General features: G+C 41.3%; 1 protein-coding gene across 1 annotated transcript; it reads right to left on the bottom strand.

Annotated features, from left to right (window-relative positions):
* Window positions 1–8940: 8940 nt before the first annotated feature.
* Window positions 8941–14708, bottom strand: LOC140579623 (uncharacterized). Its single transcript, XM_072702305.1, has 3 exons — window positions 14589–14708; window positions 14055–14208; window positions 8941–13865 (listed from the first exon to the last, which is right to left on the bottom strand). Exon 3 carries the CDS (start codon window positions 13800–13802, stop codon window positions 12930–12932), a length of 873 nt encoding a protein of 290 aa, XP_072558406.1. The 5' UTR covers window positions 13803–13865; window positions 14055–14208; window positions 14589–14708; the 3' UTR covers window positions 8941–12929.
* Window positions 14709–16749: the final 2041 nt, after the last annotated feature.

Below are 16749 nucleotides of genomic sequence, written 5' to 3'. Positions count from 1 at the left end.
AAACACTGGGGTTATCCAACCATGTGCTCACACCTCTCTCAGAGAATAGGGGAAATGAGTTTAAGTGGTGTAACCAAGTAGGAAGAAATGTTCCGGAAGGCCCCCACCCCTCACCAAAAGGGGGGGGGGGAAGGGGTAGAAATGCGGTTGCTTATCTATGCCTTACAGTCGTAAATCAGAGATTCGCGCTCTTTTTCTGCCTCCCTTTGTCTGAAAGAGATTATGCAATGTATGTGAAAACTTGTGTACTGAACCCTTTTTAATAGCCCGATTTGCTACATTTTATAATTTGGCAATGTATAATCAACACTGTTCTTTTACTGAAGTAAAGAAAGTTACCCCAGGCCATCCTTAATTAGGACACACTGTATGCAATGGGGTACAGCTTCAGTAAAATATACCTGAACTTGTCACAGCTGTGAGATATGCCACCTAGCCATGTATTCTGTACATTGATGGCAATAATAAGCATGCACCTCGTAAGAGGAATTATAAATTAATCAATGAAAATTAGCAAAGGTTTGGATCGAAGGTGGAATATCATGTTTGGTATCGATGTCATCCTAAATTATGTCCGAATGTGAATCCGGGGACGGATTATTACACAATTGAACCTATCCAAAGCTAAATTACTTAATTAAAATCAGCACAAAATTTGGCCAAAGACCACCATAAATCTATGGTGCCATTCGGGGAGCCTGCAACCGGCCCTTCGGATCCAGGTACCAATTCTCATTGGATATGAGTCGGACCCGGGGTCATGAATATTCATGGAGCCCACGGGGCATAAAAACCTCACACCCGGAAAAGGAGGAAAAAACATCAAAAGAAAAGAAGAAGAAAACGCGAAGCCTCCAATCCAAGACTGCGGAAGAAACTACGCGCGGAGAAGATTAAATCTACCATCGAAACTACGAAGCCTCTTCGCCGCGAGTTTCAACAAAAGACAAAGCTGATCCCCGCTGCAATCACGTAAACTCACCGTCAACTCTCTCATAGGCAACTAGTACCGGCTGATCTACACTGAAATCTGGGTTGCCTGTTTAGATCCTAGGCTTGCCGTTGCAGAACAGTATTTAATCAAAGCTTATCACTGTTTCCTACTGTAAATCCATTTTCCGTAATTCCGTTATTGTGTTTGTATGTATTAGGTTATGTGTAATGTTTGTCCTGTTTTAGTGTAGTATTAGAATAAACGCATGCTGTTCACATTTTAAATCTCCCTCTCTGTGCTTACAATAAGTCACTTTATTGGTCTGAATCCCGTTACTGAGCTTTGAAGTCCCACTCGCGTCCTCAAGTATCGCGAGACTCTCTCTTTGGCCAAGAGCTGAGTCGCTAGGTTACAGAGAGAAGCTGACCCGGTGGACGGGCAGCTATCTTAGACTGAGTAGTGATACCAACGAATGAATTCCATTCACATTCTGGACTTAAATCATCCAGCTCTTTACCAAGTGGGACTAATATAAAGACTGTGATATCGGAACAACAACTCAAACCTAATATTCCCTATTTAATTGTGTATGAATTAATCATTAATTAATTCATAATCAATTCCCCTGAACATTGGTGGAAAACCACCCCCATTTGAGCTGTTAAATTCCTACAAGAGTTATAAGACCACGTATTGATATCTTTTCATTTCCTAATGATTATTTGAAAAAACGTTATCAGTTTTCAAAAGAATCGTTAATTTACTTACATCTCTTGAAACCGCATATTGCAAATGTCACAAACCCAAACCGCGGGTCTGCGCTTAGCACAGAAAACATTCTTTACATAGCACTTCGGTTTTTTGCGTCAGGGCATTTTTTGTACAATATGGGCGACGCAGAGCATGTGGGAAAGGCAACTGTGTGTAGAGCCGTTCGTACAGTATGTCTGGTACTTAACGCTTCTTACACACGTTTGTACAGTTCCCTGTCCATAAAGCTCTGCGTGTTATTAAAGAGAAATTCCACAGAGTGGTAGGTTTGTCCTTTGTAGTAAAATCTATGATTCATATTTAATATGTAGTCATACTATTTATATCTATACCTGTATTCATCCTGCACACACACACACTTGATACTTCCATATATGACTTTCTATTTCAGGGTTTCCAAATGTAATTTGGAATACATGTAATACATGTATAGTGACAATAAAAGGCATTCATTCATTCATAATTGGGTGCATTGATGGCACCTACATTCCTATTAAAGCTCCTTCAATAAATGAGGGAGACTATGTTAATAGGAAATCTATTCATAGTATCAATGTGCAGGTAACTTGATTTTGTATCCTTAATTTTTTGCCTAAAATCATCAAACTCATTACTTTTTTCCACTAACTATACACTCTTAGAAAGGATGTGTTAAAATTGACACAAACTGTATTAAATTCTTACACATTAATGGGTGAGTTTTGGGACAACACGTCTTGTGTTAATTTTAACACATTTACTGTGTTGACACTTTTGACACGGTGAAAGTGTCAATTAAGGTAACATAAAGATGTGTAAACATGTGTAATGTTAACACAAAATGTGCTGTTCTTGGTTACTCATATTGTGTCAAAAAGTACCTAAAACCTACACAATAAGTGTTACTTAAAATGTGAAAAAATAAAATACACAATATATGATCAAGACATTTAATATAAGACAATTTTCAAAAATTATTAATACAAAATTGTCATAAAAGAATTTCATGTCATAAAAGAATTTCATGAAAATCTACAGGATTTCAGTAAAACATGTCCAGCATAGGACAAAACCATTTTAAAACGCACAGGCAAAATTACATAAACTATTCATTTATTTAAAATGATGTATCTCGGACTGATGTAAAGTTGATCAGATGAAAAACCTGACTGAATGTCATGGGGACGGGAATCTGACAAATCATTCGGAATTTGTGCAAGTCTGTACTCTTCACTTTTTTCCACAGCATATGAGTAAAGATGATCATCAAAATATTTAACAATAACTTTCTTTACAAAAGCTAACACCATGTTTCTGTCCACCTTTGGAAATAAATGAACAACTTCTCCAAAGTTTGGTTCCTGTTCTGAACTGGCTGACAATAACAAAATACTTCCGTTTCTGTATGTATGTCCACCTACACTGACTGTATTTGACACATGAACTGTCTCTGCTGACTCATCTGTATAACAGCACAACTCTTCACTTATTTGGTCACCATGTTCCAATGAACGAACAACAACAGGATATACATTTGGCACACTTATTTTAAGACCTAAAGGGTCCCCAAATTTCCAACAATGCATTTGTTGCACCTGGTTTTTATAAGCCAGAGTCTTTGATATATTCTTGAAATTGCAAACAGCATGTGCATGCCGTTTAAGGGGATTATGCTTTGCTTCAAACCTCATACACCACTGTTTTGACAAAGGTCCAAACTGAATCAACATGCTAGGATAATGTGTCATAAAGTGGTGTTTTGGAATGAGGTGTTGAAAAGGATAAAGTTTTTTGAACAACTCATGATGATCTATTATGAGTTGTTTCAGAAACACTGCAAGACCTTTTGTTACAACAGGAGCAAATATAATGCTGCATATCTCACATAACAAAATGAATAACTGCCAGTGAGGACTTTCAGGACCGACAATATCTCCTAAAAGAAAAGACAAGTTTTGTATGAGACACCACATCTGTGCTGCTGTTTGTTTGATGGCTGTCTCAGACTTCAAGTTAAGGATGACACTTGGTTTGTTTTTTGTGTTTGAATATCCATAGTCAAGCTGGCCATTCTTTCATTCAGCTGTTCCAAAGAAAGTAGTTTTTCTTCGTAAATCAAGTGTCGAAGTAAAAGTTTGACTTCTAAAGGTGCAACACCCTCAAGCACATCATGCATTATGTCAGCCCCTATATTTTCAGCTACATGAAAGAATTTCAAGGTATTCATGCATGAGTATTCTTTGACACCTGTAGCACTTACATCATTTAGCATAGCATGCCGCTGGTAATTGTGTCTGTCTCTTTTTTCAAGTTCATGTTCATTGTAAATACTTTGTGAAGATGTTTTATCAACAAGGCAAATATGGCAAAACCTATTAGCTGAAAAACTTTCCACGTATCCACACAATGCATGACAAGCTAGATTGTCAGCAGTCAAAAGGCAGACAGTCCCATGTACTATGTGTGTTTTTCCTCTTATCTTAATGCCAATGCCTTGACTCTCTAGGACCTTTAAGTCATCTAAAAGAGGCTGAAAAATTTTTGCAAAGCCATATTTTTCTCTATCAATAGAATTAAACAGAAGACAAAGATGAATGTTGGCGAGGCTTGTGTTATACTCAGGTTTTAGGTTTCTCAGTGAAAAATACACTGCTCCCATTTTATGAATCTTGGTTTTTGACCCAAGAGGATTTACTGTCTCCAGGTCATCAAAGTATATCTGAATTTGTAGTGCATTGGGATTTGTTTTGTATAGTTCATGTTTTGCAAAATGAGCACCATCACAGTAGTCACGCATCTTACCATCTGTACTTCTATGAGATTGTAAATACAGAGTCTGGAATGTCTCATTACTAAATATAAACTCTAGTGATTCAAGGATGGAAATATATTGGAATGTATCAGCTACAAGTGTTTGTTGTCTAATACCATTTTTTCTAGTGGTTTCAGCTCTGTGACCTAAGAAAATCTCAGTTGGTTTAACAAGAGAATACTCAGTTTCAAATATTTTAGCCATTTTATAAGGGTTTTCTATATTGTCAAGAGATTCCCTAGCAGTCTCAAATTCTTTCATTAAAGAACATACCCTTGCATTGTCATCTGGGACAGCCAAATTTTTGAGCAAAGCAGAGGTAGATGCTTGAAGACTGTCAATAGTTCTGTCCAAAAGTTCTTTAGTGCAAGTTATACTTCTTTGTACATCAGTTAATGTTATATTAGAGCAAGAGTACATCTTTGCAGCAAACGTAGCTGCATGATGGCTAACAGAGAATACATCCTCAGACTTAGCAGGACACAACTCCACACAATCTGACGTTGGGGCAGATGTGAAATACGTGGTGTGAGTAGGATTGGCTTTGTCCTCTGTACAGTTGTCTGACATATATGTTTCAGAAAACTGAGAAGAAACATTTAGTAAGCTTTCCTGTGTTGAATGTTCTCTTGCAAGATGCTTAGAATAGGAGTTGATGTTATGGTATGTCCGTTGACAGCCATTTTGGCCGCAAATTATGGTGTAGTCCTGTCCATCAGATAGGGAATGTACAGCCCGAAGATGCCAGCGAAGTCGCCTAATCTCAGAACTCACTGACATTTTGCATACTGGACAAGAGTACATGATGAGCTGATTTAAGATAAAACCTGAAGCTTGCTAATGAGCAAGACTTTAGATCGCCTTGCAATCTTAGACATTGGTAGGTCATATACATACTCCAGAAAGATGAAAACTGATGTCAGCTGGGCAGGATACACAAGGTTGAAGACCCAGTAAAACTTGAAGAGTTTATCCAAGGCACAGGTTAGGCTCTCATCTTCCAATGGAATTACAACTCTGTCATTTCTGGCAACAATGGCAAACTGGTGAGTTCCACTGGTCAGGTTTCCAATGCAGACTAGTCGTGGTTGCTGGCCCTTTGTGGCGTTGTCACCAGAATCACAGAGAGAGGAAATGCTGGTTCCACACTATAAAGAACAATTAAGAAAAAGAGGTGGTGAGAACTGTATCATTATCAAAAGACATTGTGGTACATGAAGTGGTAAGTAGACAAGGAGGGGAACAAATCTAATATAAAAGGAGTAGAGAGAGTTATTGTAGAGATGGAACAGCTAAATGCAGAAGCACAAAAACAATAATAAAAAAAATACTTTTTACATGCTGCACAAGTTCATGGGCTCTTACTAAATTACCCTACAAGATAGAAGATTTGAATAAAAACCATCAATAAAAAATTACCGGTACAATGTCCAGCAGATATGAAATTGCAGATTTGACACTGCAGTGGCTTGACACAGCACCTCTTCCTGAAGTTGGTGGAAGCAAGTGTGTTAGGATCCGCAGCATGGTATAACACTTCTCATCTATTTAATGCAAAAGACAAGAAGTGAAGATGAATGAATTAAAGATTTTATTAATTCTTTTTTTTTTTTTTATTTTTTTTTTTATATTCCCTCCTCCACTCCCCCTCTGCGGGGGACTGTATCTATTTTTTTTTTTTTTTTTTTTTTTTAATCATTATTTATTTATTTATTTTTTATTTAATTTTATATTTTTATTTACTTCCTCAAAAGAAGGAGAGGGAGGGGGGGGGACAAAGGAGAAGGAGGGAAGAGAGAGAGAGGGAGAGAGGAATGGAAAGAAAACAGAAAAAAAACAAAAACAAAAGAAAAACAAAAAAAAACAAAAAAACCAAGAAAAAAACAAAACAGATAATCTGCTTCCATGTCTGTTGAAAAGAGAAAGACAACATACAACATCTGTACTAATCACAACGACCATCAAACGTTAAATGTTGTTGAACAGCACACACAACCAGCCTTACAACCCATGCCCAGAAACAACAGCCGATCAAGACAGTGTGTGTCCGTGAGCACGTGTCCGTGAGCACCTGTGTGCACACCTGTGTGTCAGCGCGCTGGTGTTCCTAAGGTTTCTCCAAGTAATTGTCTAGTAGTGTGTGTGGGGAGCCACAGCCCCGCCCACCCAGGACATGAAGTCGACACGGGGGAGACCCGGGCCCCAGATATCCAGAGGCCCCCCAGGGCACGGGAACCCCAGGAGGACCAACGCAGGGACAATTGCAGCCCCCACCGAGAAAAGGGCAGAGGAGCGCTCCGGAGGGGGGCCATCCGGCAGCCACATCACAGGAGCCCCAGGGGGCCGTGGCGACGAGCACGCAGGCCCCGCCGGCGGCCGGCCACACCAGGGCAGACCGGACCCCGGGCCCAGAGATCCAAGGGACCCCCCACCCCCCAGCCAGGGCCCCGACAGAGCCGGAAGGGCCAGGCCCCGGCAGGCAACCGCCGAGAGTGAGCCAGCACACACCAGAGCATCCAGCCCCAGACATCGAGAACCACCAACGCATCGGCGGCCGGGGGCCTCATCCACCAGCAGGGAGTGTGGCGGGGGGTAATAGAGCCTGAGATGTTATTTCAGGTGGAGTCTAAGACCCAACCTGACACATACGTATAGACAGACAGGCACACACATACACAAGCATACGTTCCCACCCTCATGCACACATAAACAAATATTCACCCATTCGCCCAACATGAAGACACAGAAATGAACGCCGTACACACAGTCACACTCCCCATATATACTCTATACTCCGAGATCTAGGCACCACCGCCCCCAGAGGGGCAATCCGCCACCAGACCTCGGAGATGGATCCCTTTTTTCCTCTGGCATGGGGACAAGAAGACCACCCCGGACCCCACAGCAGCCGAGAAGCCCACCAGCCCAGACCCCGACCGGACGGCCAGCTCCTCCCAGCCCCCGGCCCCATATGGTGAACAGAGAACGGGGGTGTGAAAAGACCCCATGCTTCCCTCCGCCCGCTCATATGTGGTGTTGGTGCGTGTTGTTCTAAAGTGCTTTAAAACAGGGGAAGGGCATGGTGCTAACCACCCTCTGCCAATCAGCAGCTGGTGTCAGCTCGGCCCCTCCCCAGAACCCTCAATGTCTATATGCAACTTAAAATTGAGAAGTGGGCACTGGCACCAGAGGTAAGGCTGAATGAACAGACCGCCCTCTGGACGCCATTCCTTGTGCCCACCCCCAAGGCCCTAAATATATGTGTCATGAGAGAGTAAGTAATGAGAGTGTCTAAGTTGTGATGTGTGATTGAGACACAGGTGGCCACGGGAGGACAGAGGAGGAATCCCCTGCATCCCAGCGACGCACCTGCACCTCAAAGCCCTATATGTGTGTTGGGGTGACGGAGCGGGAGGAGGGAAGCATTTAGGGATGGGGAGGAAAGGATCGGGGGGGGCAAAGTACCCCCCCTCTGGAGCCAGCCCCCCCGCTGACCCCCATAAGCACCCCCGTTCCCCGAAATCCACCCAGGGCGGGAGAGCCGAGGCCCATCCAGTCCGGGGGCCCAGAGCAGCGGCACCACCGGGCACCACAGAGCCCGGGGCAGCCAACCAGACCCCACCACAGAGGGAAAAACTACACCCACCCCACCATTCAGTCAACTCCCAGACTACATAAGACAACAGACACCCAGGTTTGGTCCATTCTCCTACTCTATTGGATTCCCCCCCACCCCCGCAGAGTGGATACCCCTAAGGCAGGGACCACCTGCGGGCAGATGGTAACAACCTCCCCACCAGCTAAAAAGGCCCCCAGCCCCTCCAATGCGCCGAAGGTCCCCGCGCCGGGGCCAGGCCCCAGTGCATGCGCCAGCCCACACCCCGGCGACCCACCCACCAGGACCCAAGCCCCCCCAGCCCAGCCGGAACCCCAGCCCGGAGGCAGAGCGCCCCCAGAACCCCAAGCCCGCCCCGGACCCACCCAGGAGCAGCACGGCCGCCAGGCTGGTACCCTACGTCCGCCGGCACAGGCTACCCCAGCAGCGCTGCATGCAGCCACCAGAAAGACGCCACCCAAGAGCCACCAAAGCCCCATCCAGGCCAGGACCGCAGTCCCAGCGCCGAACCCCCCCAGAAACCCCCCCCCCCCCCCCAGGGAACCCCCAGACACCCCAAGCCCATAGGCCCCCCCCCACACCAACAACAAAGACCGAAGCGGGACAAACCTGCGACCCCCCACCGCCACTAGGTGATGGAGCTGATCAAAGGAGCCCAGAGAGGTTGGTCTAATGTGGCGGCAGAAGCTGTATCAAGACTAATATGGTCCAGCAAACTCTCTCTATATTGGTTGATATTAAGGTTATTTTTATTTTTCCAGTTCATGAGGACAGTCTTCTTAGCAATGCATAAAGCGGTGAAAGCCATGTGGGTTGTGTTAATCTCGGTAGTGACACCATCTAAGTCACCCAACAAGCAGACTGAAGGAGAGGCTGGAATGGTACATTTCAGACACTTTGATAAGTCCTCACAAATCCTGCGCCAAAACATCTGAACAGGTGGACAGAACCAAAGAGCATGGATGTAATTGTCAGGTGTATCCCCTTGACAGTGTGAGCAGTTGTTAGAAGATGTAAAACCCATCCTGAACATCCGATGCCCTGTATAGTGCACTCTATGCAGGATTTTGTATTGTATTAATTGTAAATTGGGACTTCTAATCAGTTCAAAGGTTTTTAAGCATGTCTTAGACCAGAAATTGTGGTTCCAGCTGATTGATAAATCTGCCTCCCATTTTGCAATAGGAAGGGATATTGAATCATCCATTTTAGAAAGTGTCCTGTATATTTTAGACAGTAATTTGGGGGTTTTGAGATTAAGGAATTCTGCCACCCTTGGTGGTATTTGTAATTTGATTTGAGTAGACTTGAATTTCCTTTTTACTATAGATTTAACTTGTTGATATTCTAAAAATCTATTCTTGTTAATCCCATGTCTTTTAACTAATAAGTCAAAGGGGATAAAGTCTATTTCTTCAAATATATGTTCCAAGTATTTAATACCTTTACAACTCCAATCCGGGAAATTTATGATATTATTGTTTAGTAGTATGTCAGGGTTGTTCCAGATGGGAGTACGTTTGCATGGGATTAATGAAGACTCAGTCATTTTAAGAAACTCCCACCATGCTGTCAGAGAAGAGCTGATACTGATGCTTTTGAAGCATTCATGTCGTTTAATGTTTGAGCTAATGAATGGTAGATCCGAAATGTCTATGTTATTGCATAGAGCCTGTTCTACGTCTAGCCAAGGTTCATCTAAGAAGGTATGTTTTAGCCATCCTGAGATGTTTTGAAGCCTGTTGGCTAAGAAGTAGTGGTGAAAGTTAGGCAGATCTAGTCCTCCTTTGTCCTTGGTCCTTTGCAGCGTTTTTAGGCTAATACGCGGTGGTTTATCTTTCCAAAGGAATTTAGAGATGGCGGAGTCCAGAGATCTAAACCAGTCAGGTGATGGTTTACTTGGAATCATTGCAAATAAATAATTAATTCTTGGTAACACCATCATTTTTATTGATGCAACCCTTCCCATGAGTGATATGGGCAGGGACTTCCATCTAACCAGCTCATCCTCTACCTTCTTTAAAAGTGGGATGTGGTTTAATTTAGTTAAGTCTGCCAGCCTAGGTGAAACATTAATACCTAAATATTTAATATCCCCAGATTGCAGTGGAGTGGAGGAAGAGTTCTGAAAGGAGCAGTTAATTGGAAGAACTGTAGATTTTAACCAGTTTATTGAATAATCTGAGACTCTTGAGAAAGAGTTTATTAATGTACTTACCTCAGAGAGAGTGGTTTGTGAATGCTGGAGAAAAAGTAACACATCATCCGCATAAAGACTGACCTTATGTTCCACATTCTTGCATTTGATGCCTTTAATCACTATAGCCTGTCTAATTGCTGCTGCTAGTGGTTCAATAAAAATTGCAAACAGTGAGGGGGAGAGAGGGCATCCCTGCCTGGTGCCCCTCTTGAGACAGAAGCTAGAGGATGTTTGGTCATTTGTCCTAACACATGCTGTTGGGGAACTATATAATATTTTTAACCAGTTTATGAAAGAGGTTCCAAAACCAAATTTGTGTAATGTTGCAAATAAAAAACTCCAACTAACTCTATCGAATGCTTTTTCTGCATCTAGAGACAATATTATGATTTGAAGGTTTTTATTGCACGAATAGTCTATCAGATTGAGTAATCTACGTGTGTTTGTTGATGAGTGCCTCCCTTTTATGAAACCAGTTTGGTCAGGATGAATTATGTGAGGGGTTATCTTCTCTATTCTTTTTGAGAGAGCTTTGCAGATTATTTTAAGGTCAACATTAATAAGTGATATTGGACGATAGCTGGTAGGCAATATAGGGTCTTTGCCTGGTTTTAGCAAGAGACTAATGTTGGCAGAATTCATATTTGGTGGTAGTCTACCATTTTCCTTGGTTTCCTGCAACATTCTGTAGAATGTTGGTGACAGAATTGTCCAGAATTCTTTATAGAATTCTACTGGAAATCCATCTGGGCCTGGAGCCTTATTATTGGGCATACTGTTCAAAGCTTCCTGGAGTTCACCTGGTGTCAGCAGAGAATCCAGTTCTATCGTTTGATTATCTGATAATTTCGGAAGGGTTATACTATCAAGAAACTGATCAATTTCGTCTTTAGATGGGTTAATCTGTGGTAAGTATAAAGATTTGTAAAAGTCCCTGAAAGTGTTGTTTATTCTTTCAGGGTCATATACTGTATCCCCAGTTGAGTCTTTAACAGCACATATAGTTGTTTTTTCTTTATTTATTTTTAACTGGTTAGCTAAAAATCTACCTGATTTATTACCATATTCATAATTTTGCCAGCGAAGTCTTTGTGCTAAGAATTGTGTTTTTTTATGAATAATTTCATTTAATTCTAATTTTGCTTTACGTATTGTATTCAGCATTTCCTGTTCCTGGGATGATACATAAGCTTCTTCTAAGGATTTGATGTTTTCTTCTAATTCCTGAATATACTTGTTTTCTCTTTTCTTTTTATGTGATGAGAATGAGATTATTTTACCTCTCATCACAGCTTTGCCTGCTTCCCAGAGAACAGATGCTGATGTTCCAGGCAGGTCATTATAGTCTAAATATAAAGCCCACTCTTTTTTGAAATAGTTAATAAAATCTCCATCTTTAAGCAATGATGTATTAAATCTCCAGTTTCTAATTGGTGGAATGGCTTTCTTATTTATTAGGGTTAAAGATACAGGAGCATGATCACTGACAGCTATAGGGTGCATCTCAGTGTCTGAAATGTCACTCAGCAGTGAGCTACTGATTAGGAAATAATCCAGACGAGAGTAAGAGTGATGGACGTGTGAGAAGAAAGTATATTCCCTACGGTTGGGGTGAAGAGAACGCCATGCATCACGAAGACCATAGTCACTCATGTACTGCTTAACTATATTTATGGATTCCCAATTGCGCTGAGCAGCTGTACTGAGCCTATCCATTTCTTTATTTAGTGCGAAATTGAGATCGCCCCCAAGAACGAGTGCGCTATCTAGGTGTTCAGAGAGTGCAGTAAAGAAAACGTGGAAGAATGAAGGGTTATCAACATTTGGACCATATATACTAACAATACATAACTTCTTGTTAAGTATAGACAATTTAATGATTATAAATCTACCTTCTGGATCTATAATTGTGTTGAGTAATGTGAAATTAACATTTTTATGTATTAAAATTGCTACTCCCCTTTGCCTAGAGTTATAACAGGCTGAGAACACATTAGGAAACTCAGGTGTTTTAAGTTCATCTGTAGCTGTGGCAGGTCTATGAGTCTCTTGTAATAAAACAACGTCTGCCTGTAGTTTTTTAAGCTGGCTAAATATTTTTAACCTCTTCTCTCTGGAGCCAGCTCCATGCACATTCCATGAGACAAACCTTAGTGTGCCCATAGACATGTGTGTGTAGCTAATATTGCACGTGCAAATGAGTCAGATACGAACGAGCGTGTGAGCGCTTGTGTGCGTGTGTATCCTATATGTCTGTGTGCACTATAAGGTCGGAGTGGTTGTGGTGAAGCTAAGTACATATGTACATTATCATGTCGTGCAGATGTGTAAAAATCGAGGGTGTTGTGTGTGATTGAGTAGAAATTTAAAGCAGGTGATCGGTGCAGGGAAAGCAGGGAGAAGTGAAAAAGACATACAAAGGGGCACGCGAGTAAGGGTGTAAGTAAGAAACATAGAAACGAAAACATTGTTAGGACTGAAGCGCTGCGGAGACTGACGGCAGTGTATTTGTTATGACATAACATTAAATTAGCGAATTAACATGTATAAGCTAGATTAAACAGAAGAGGATTTGGGAAAAGAAGAAAAATATAACAGGTTCTTATCTGGGGTGGCGTTAATATAACCAGGGAGTGATGTTAGGGTCGCGGTAGAGCTGTCCATCCACGTAGAGCCGATCCACGGCGATGACAGCTCGGGAGCCCTTCTGGATGGAGCTGCGTCGGATTGGGAACAGAACTTTGCGTCGCTCCAGAATCTCTTTGGGGAACTGGTCGTTTACGCCAAAGTCCGTTCCTTTCAGCTCCCTGCCGCGGCTCTTCACCTGCTGCTTCTGTTTGAAATTCCCGAATTTGGCCACAATAGGACGCGGTCTCAGGGCACCAGGCCTCTTAGCTCCCAGCCGATGGACTCTGTCAAAGCAGATGCTTTCCACAGTGTCCTCTGGAAGCTTCAGGTGGGTCTTGATAAATGTTTTAACCGTAATTTCTGCGTCCTCTTCAGCAGATTCCGGGATGCCTGAAAACACCAGGTTATCTCTCATACTACGGGCTTGGAGATCGATGACAGTCTCTTTTATTTTTTTATTTTCTTCTTTTAGATTGGTCACATTCTCAGTTAGAGACTTGACCGAGCCCCGTAGTGAGGCGTTTTCAGCAGCGAGTGTTTCCACCTGTTGCTGGCTGAATTCCAAAGACTCCCTCAGGGATGTGAACTCCTGATGCAAAATCTCGACCAGAGACAACCTCGCGTCGAAGCTGGACAATCGCTTGTCGATTGACTCCAGTATGTCGGCGAAGTCTTTACTAGTCGGCGAAGTTGCTCCGGGGGAGTCTGCCGGGCGACTTCTTTTGGATGACGGCGTCTCGCTTTTTCCCGGGGAAGATGTATTGAGGTTCTTCTTCATGACTGTAGTGTCGAAGTACCAGTCAATGTATTCTTCGAGTGATTCCAACTTCCCCTCGCTGTCCTCGCTCAGCTCGCTGTTCATTCAGATTTTCCGCCAAGTCTCCGGCGTCTGACGTCACTTACAGCATTTCCGGTCAGAGATCATCTGAGTAATAAAAAAGATTTTATTAATTCCATGAATGTTGAAATAATGTTCTCTATCAAATTGCTACCCATTAAAATTAGTTGAACTGAATAGAAAAATTCAACTCAAACTCATTTAAAGATGTCAGGTTAGTTTTATATAAAAGCAACATTTTGCAAATTGAAATTGACAATTTTAATTATTACTTACTGTCATTACAGTCTGTAATTTGGTGTAACAGAGATGTTATACTTCCTTTCTCCAAAGCAGCAATACTTTCCAGTTTTGGCATAACTGTTGACTCCCATTTTCGGATCAACATCTCTCCCTTTCCCTCAAACATCTTTCCAAATTCTACATCTAGCTAATGTTTAGTATACAGAAGCAGAAGGAGAGGTATTTTTAACAATTAGAACTTCAATATTGTTGAATATCTATTATACTACACTCAACCCTCGGTTTAACAGACAAAAAGGTGGGAACATTGGTCTGCTGTTGCTGATTGTCCGTCATTTCCGACACTAAGTCTGTAGTGGCTAATATCCACAAAAAGACTACAAACGAAAATACCAGTACACTGTTAATATACACTATAATACAGTATAGCATGAAGCACGCCTGGTGTAAACAAAGTAACGGCCCTCCAACCAGCAGAAATAGCAGTCGTGTCCAGTGCTGACTTTCAACTAAATTCAAATTTTCAACTAATCATAACACTTGATGAAATGCAAATCAAATTCTTACCAGAGATGGCATGTCGATGAAACGGGGGTACTGTTGGGCAATTTCACTGACTGCTGGGGATTGTGCGCTGATCCAGTTCCTCCGGTGGTTAAAAGTCTTGTCCATGGCAGTTCTGATGGTGGTGATGTTCTCAGATGATGGCTTCATTCGCTTGATGACAGTCAACCATTCATTTGGGTCATCTGCCTGAGTTGTTGATGGTCCTGTTGAAACACTGGGAACTTTCCTTTTTCGCTGATAGCGACGCTGACCTTCTTCTAGATGCCGTCTCATATTTCGGAGCTTAATTTCTATGAATCCATTATGTGAAAGAGGGTCATACAGATGCTCCTATAAAAATATTTGTATTTTGTTAAGCATCTACCCTTTCCCCATAGTAATATTTCAGCAGAACTGCATTATGACAGATTTTATTTTAATACTTACATATCCTTCGTTTTCTTCTGAAACATTTAGATTTAGGGATGGAAAGACTGTAATTAAGCATTTTGCCAAATTTAACTTTTCTGCAGTGGAGGGGTAGCTGTTTGAAAAAAAAAGTACAAGAAAAGTCAGCAAGAAACAAATAGCATGCAATATATACAATTTTAAATATAATTGCAGATTATAACCATATAGGCTTTAAGTACATTAGGACTAGAGTTTGGCAATGTAACATTAAAATAATATCAAGATACACACTATATATCCCCATATAGTCTCTCTTTCTGAGAATAATATACTTAAGTGTGTATCTTGATATTTTTATTGTGAGTGGAACGCTGCCTGTTACTGATCAACCAATATATGACTTTTCTCTGTAATAAAGGGTAAGACTGAATGAAATGGAGTTTTGTGAGCAATATTGCGAATGCCAGTACTACAACTCATCACGTTAGTGCGCACTTCTTTTATTTAATTAAATTGCAGCCTTTTGCAGTTAAATAATTGTTTAGTCAGAAAACGAAATAATTAGATTATTTGTGCAGCACTAATTGGGACCCATAACTGAAACTAGAATAAACATCTGAATTAATGTAGTTCATAGTGCATGACATCTTTCCAAACTTACAATCCGTGTTTTGCCACAAGATCACCAACGCTGAGAGTGATTATCTTTTTCCTGCCTTCTGTAGATAACAGACCAGTGCTCTGATATTCAGCCATCACATCAGGTGCTTTTTTTGTCCAAAAATGACTGTAATGGCACAGAGGCTTCAACCTAATAAAACATCACAACAATAAACATGTTTAAAATGTCTAATTAGTATGAATGAATGATTGAGAGTTTTTACTGTAATGCTCACCTGACAATCTTCAGTGTGGAGAGGCTGAACAGCGATGACATTTAAGTGGACTTCAGTGGCCACATGAACTTGAAATTTGTCATAGTCTTGTAACACTGTGGTAATGTCACAGTCAACATAATCACTGAAGTCCTTGTTATATTTCAAAAAACGTTCTAATTGAACAGGATGGGAAAATTCTGAGTAACAGTTTGCCAAAAGCTGAGAGGCATCACTGATATGGAAAATCTTTTTGATTGTTTCTGTATTGTCCTTATAGATACTGACAAGCACAGTTTTGGTAATTTGTCCTGGGGCAAAATGCCCAGATTCATCTTCAGACTGGTCCATTTTCTGGTCCTGAATAATAAAAAGAGCAAATTATAATCGTTAACAATAAAAGGCAAAAAGTCTGCCTCAGGATACCAAATTACAGACTAGTACCCCAATATATCCAAACTAAGTTCTCCGAAAAATGGCTTACAACCACTTAAAACATAACAAAGGTAATTTCTCTTAAACAATACTTTAAATAAATACTTTTTGTGCATGTGCTATATTTTTACTTTGTGTTTGCTGTTAAACAATGGTAACATACTTAAGTTAGCAAAATCCTAGTTAGCCTGCACCAATGGCGGCAAAATATATTTTTTATTAATACAGAGAAAAACAGTTATCTAAACTCCACTTATTAAAATACTCATTTTATGTTCTACACATAAGTTAAGAAAATGTTTGTTTGAATTTTACTCACCTCAAGAGACTTGCAAGCGGTCAACAGCGTGGATTTTCTCTTTGGCGTTTTGGCGTCATGTGCTAATTTGTTAGCAAAAACGTCGTGATGCTTTTCCCGCCGCTTAGACTTTCTTCACATTATTAACCCATTCGTGCGTAGT

Source organism: Paramormyrops kingsleyae, chromosome 18 (genome assembly GCF_048594095.1).
Source record: "Paramormyrops kingsleyae isolate MSU_618 chromosome 18, PKINGS_0.4, whole genome shotgun sequence".
Taxonomy (NCBI): Eukaryota; Metazoa; Chordata; class Actinopteri; order Osteoglossiformes; family Mormyridae; genus Paramormyrops; species Paramormyrops kingsleyae.
This window is presented reverse-complemented; position numbering and strand designations above follow the sequence as displayed.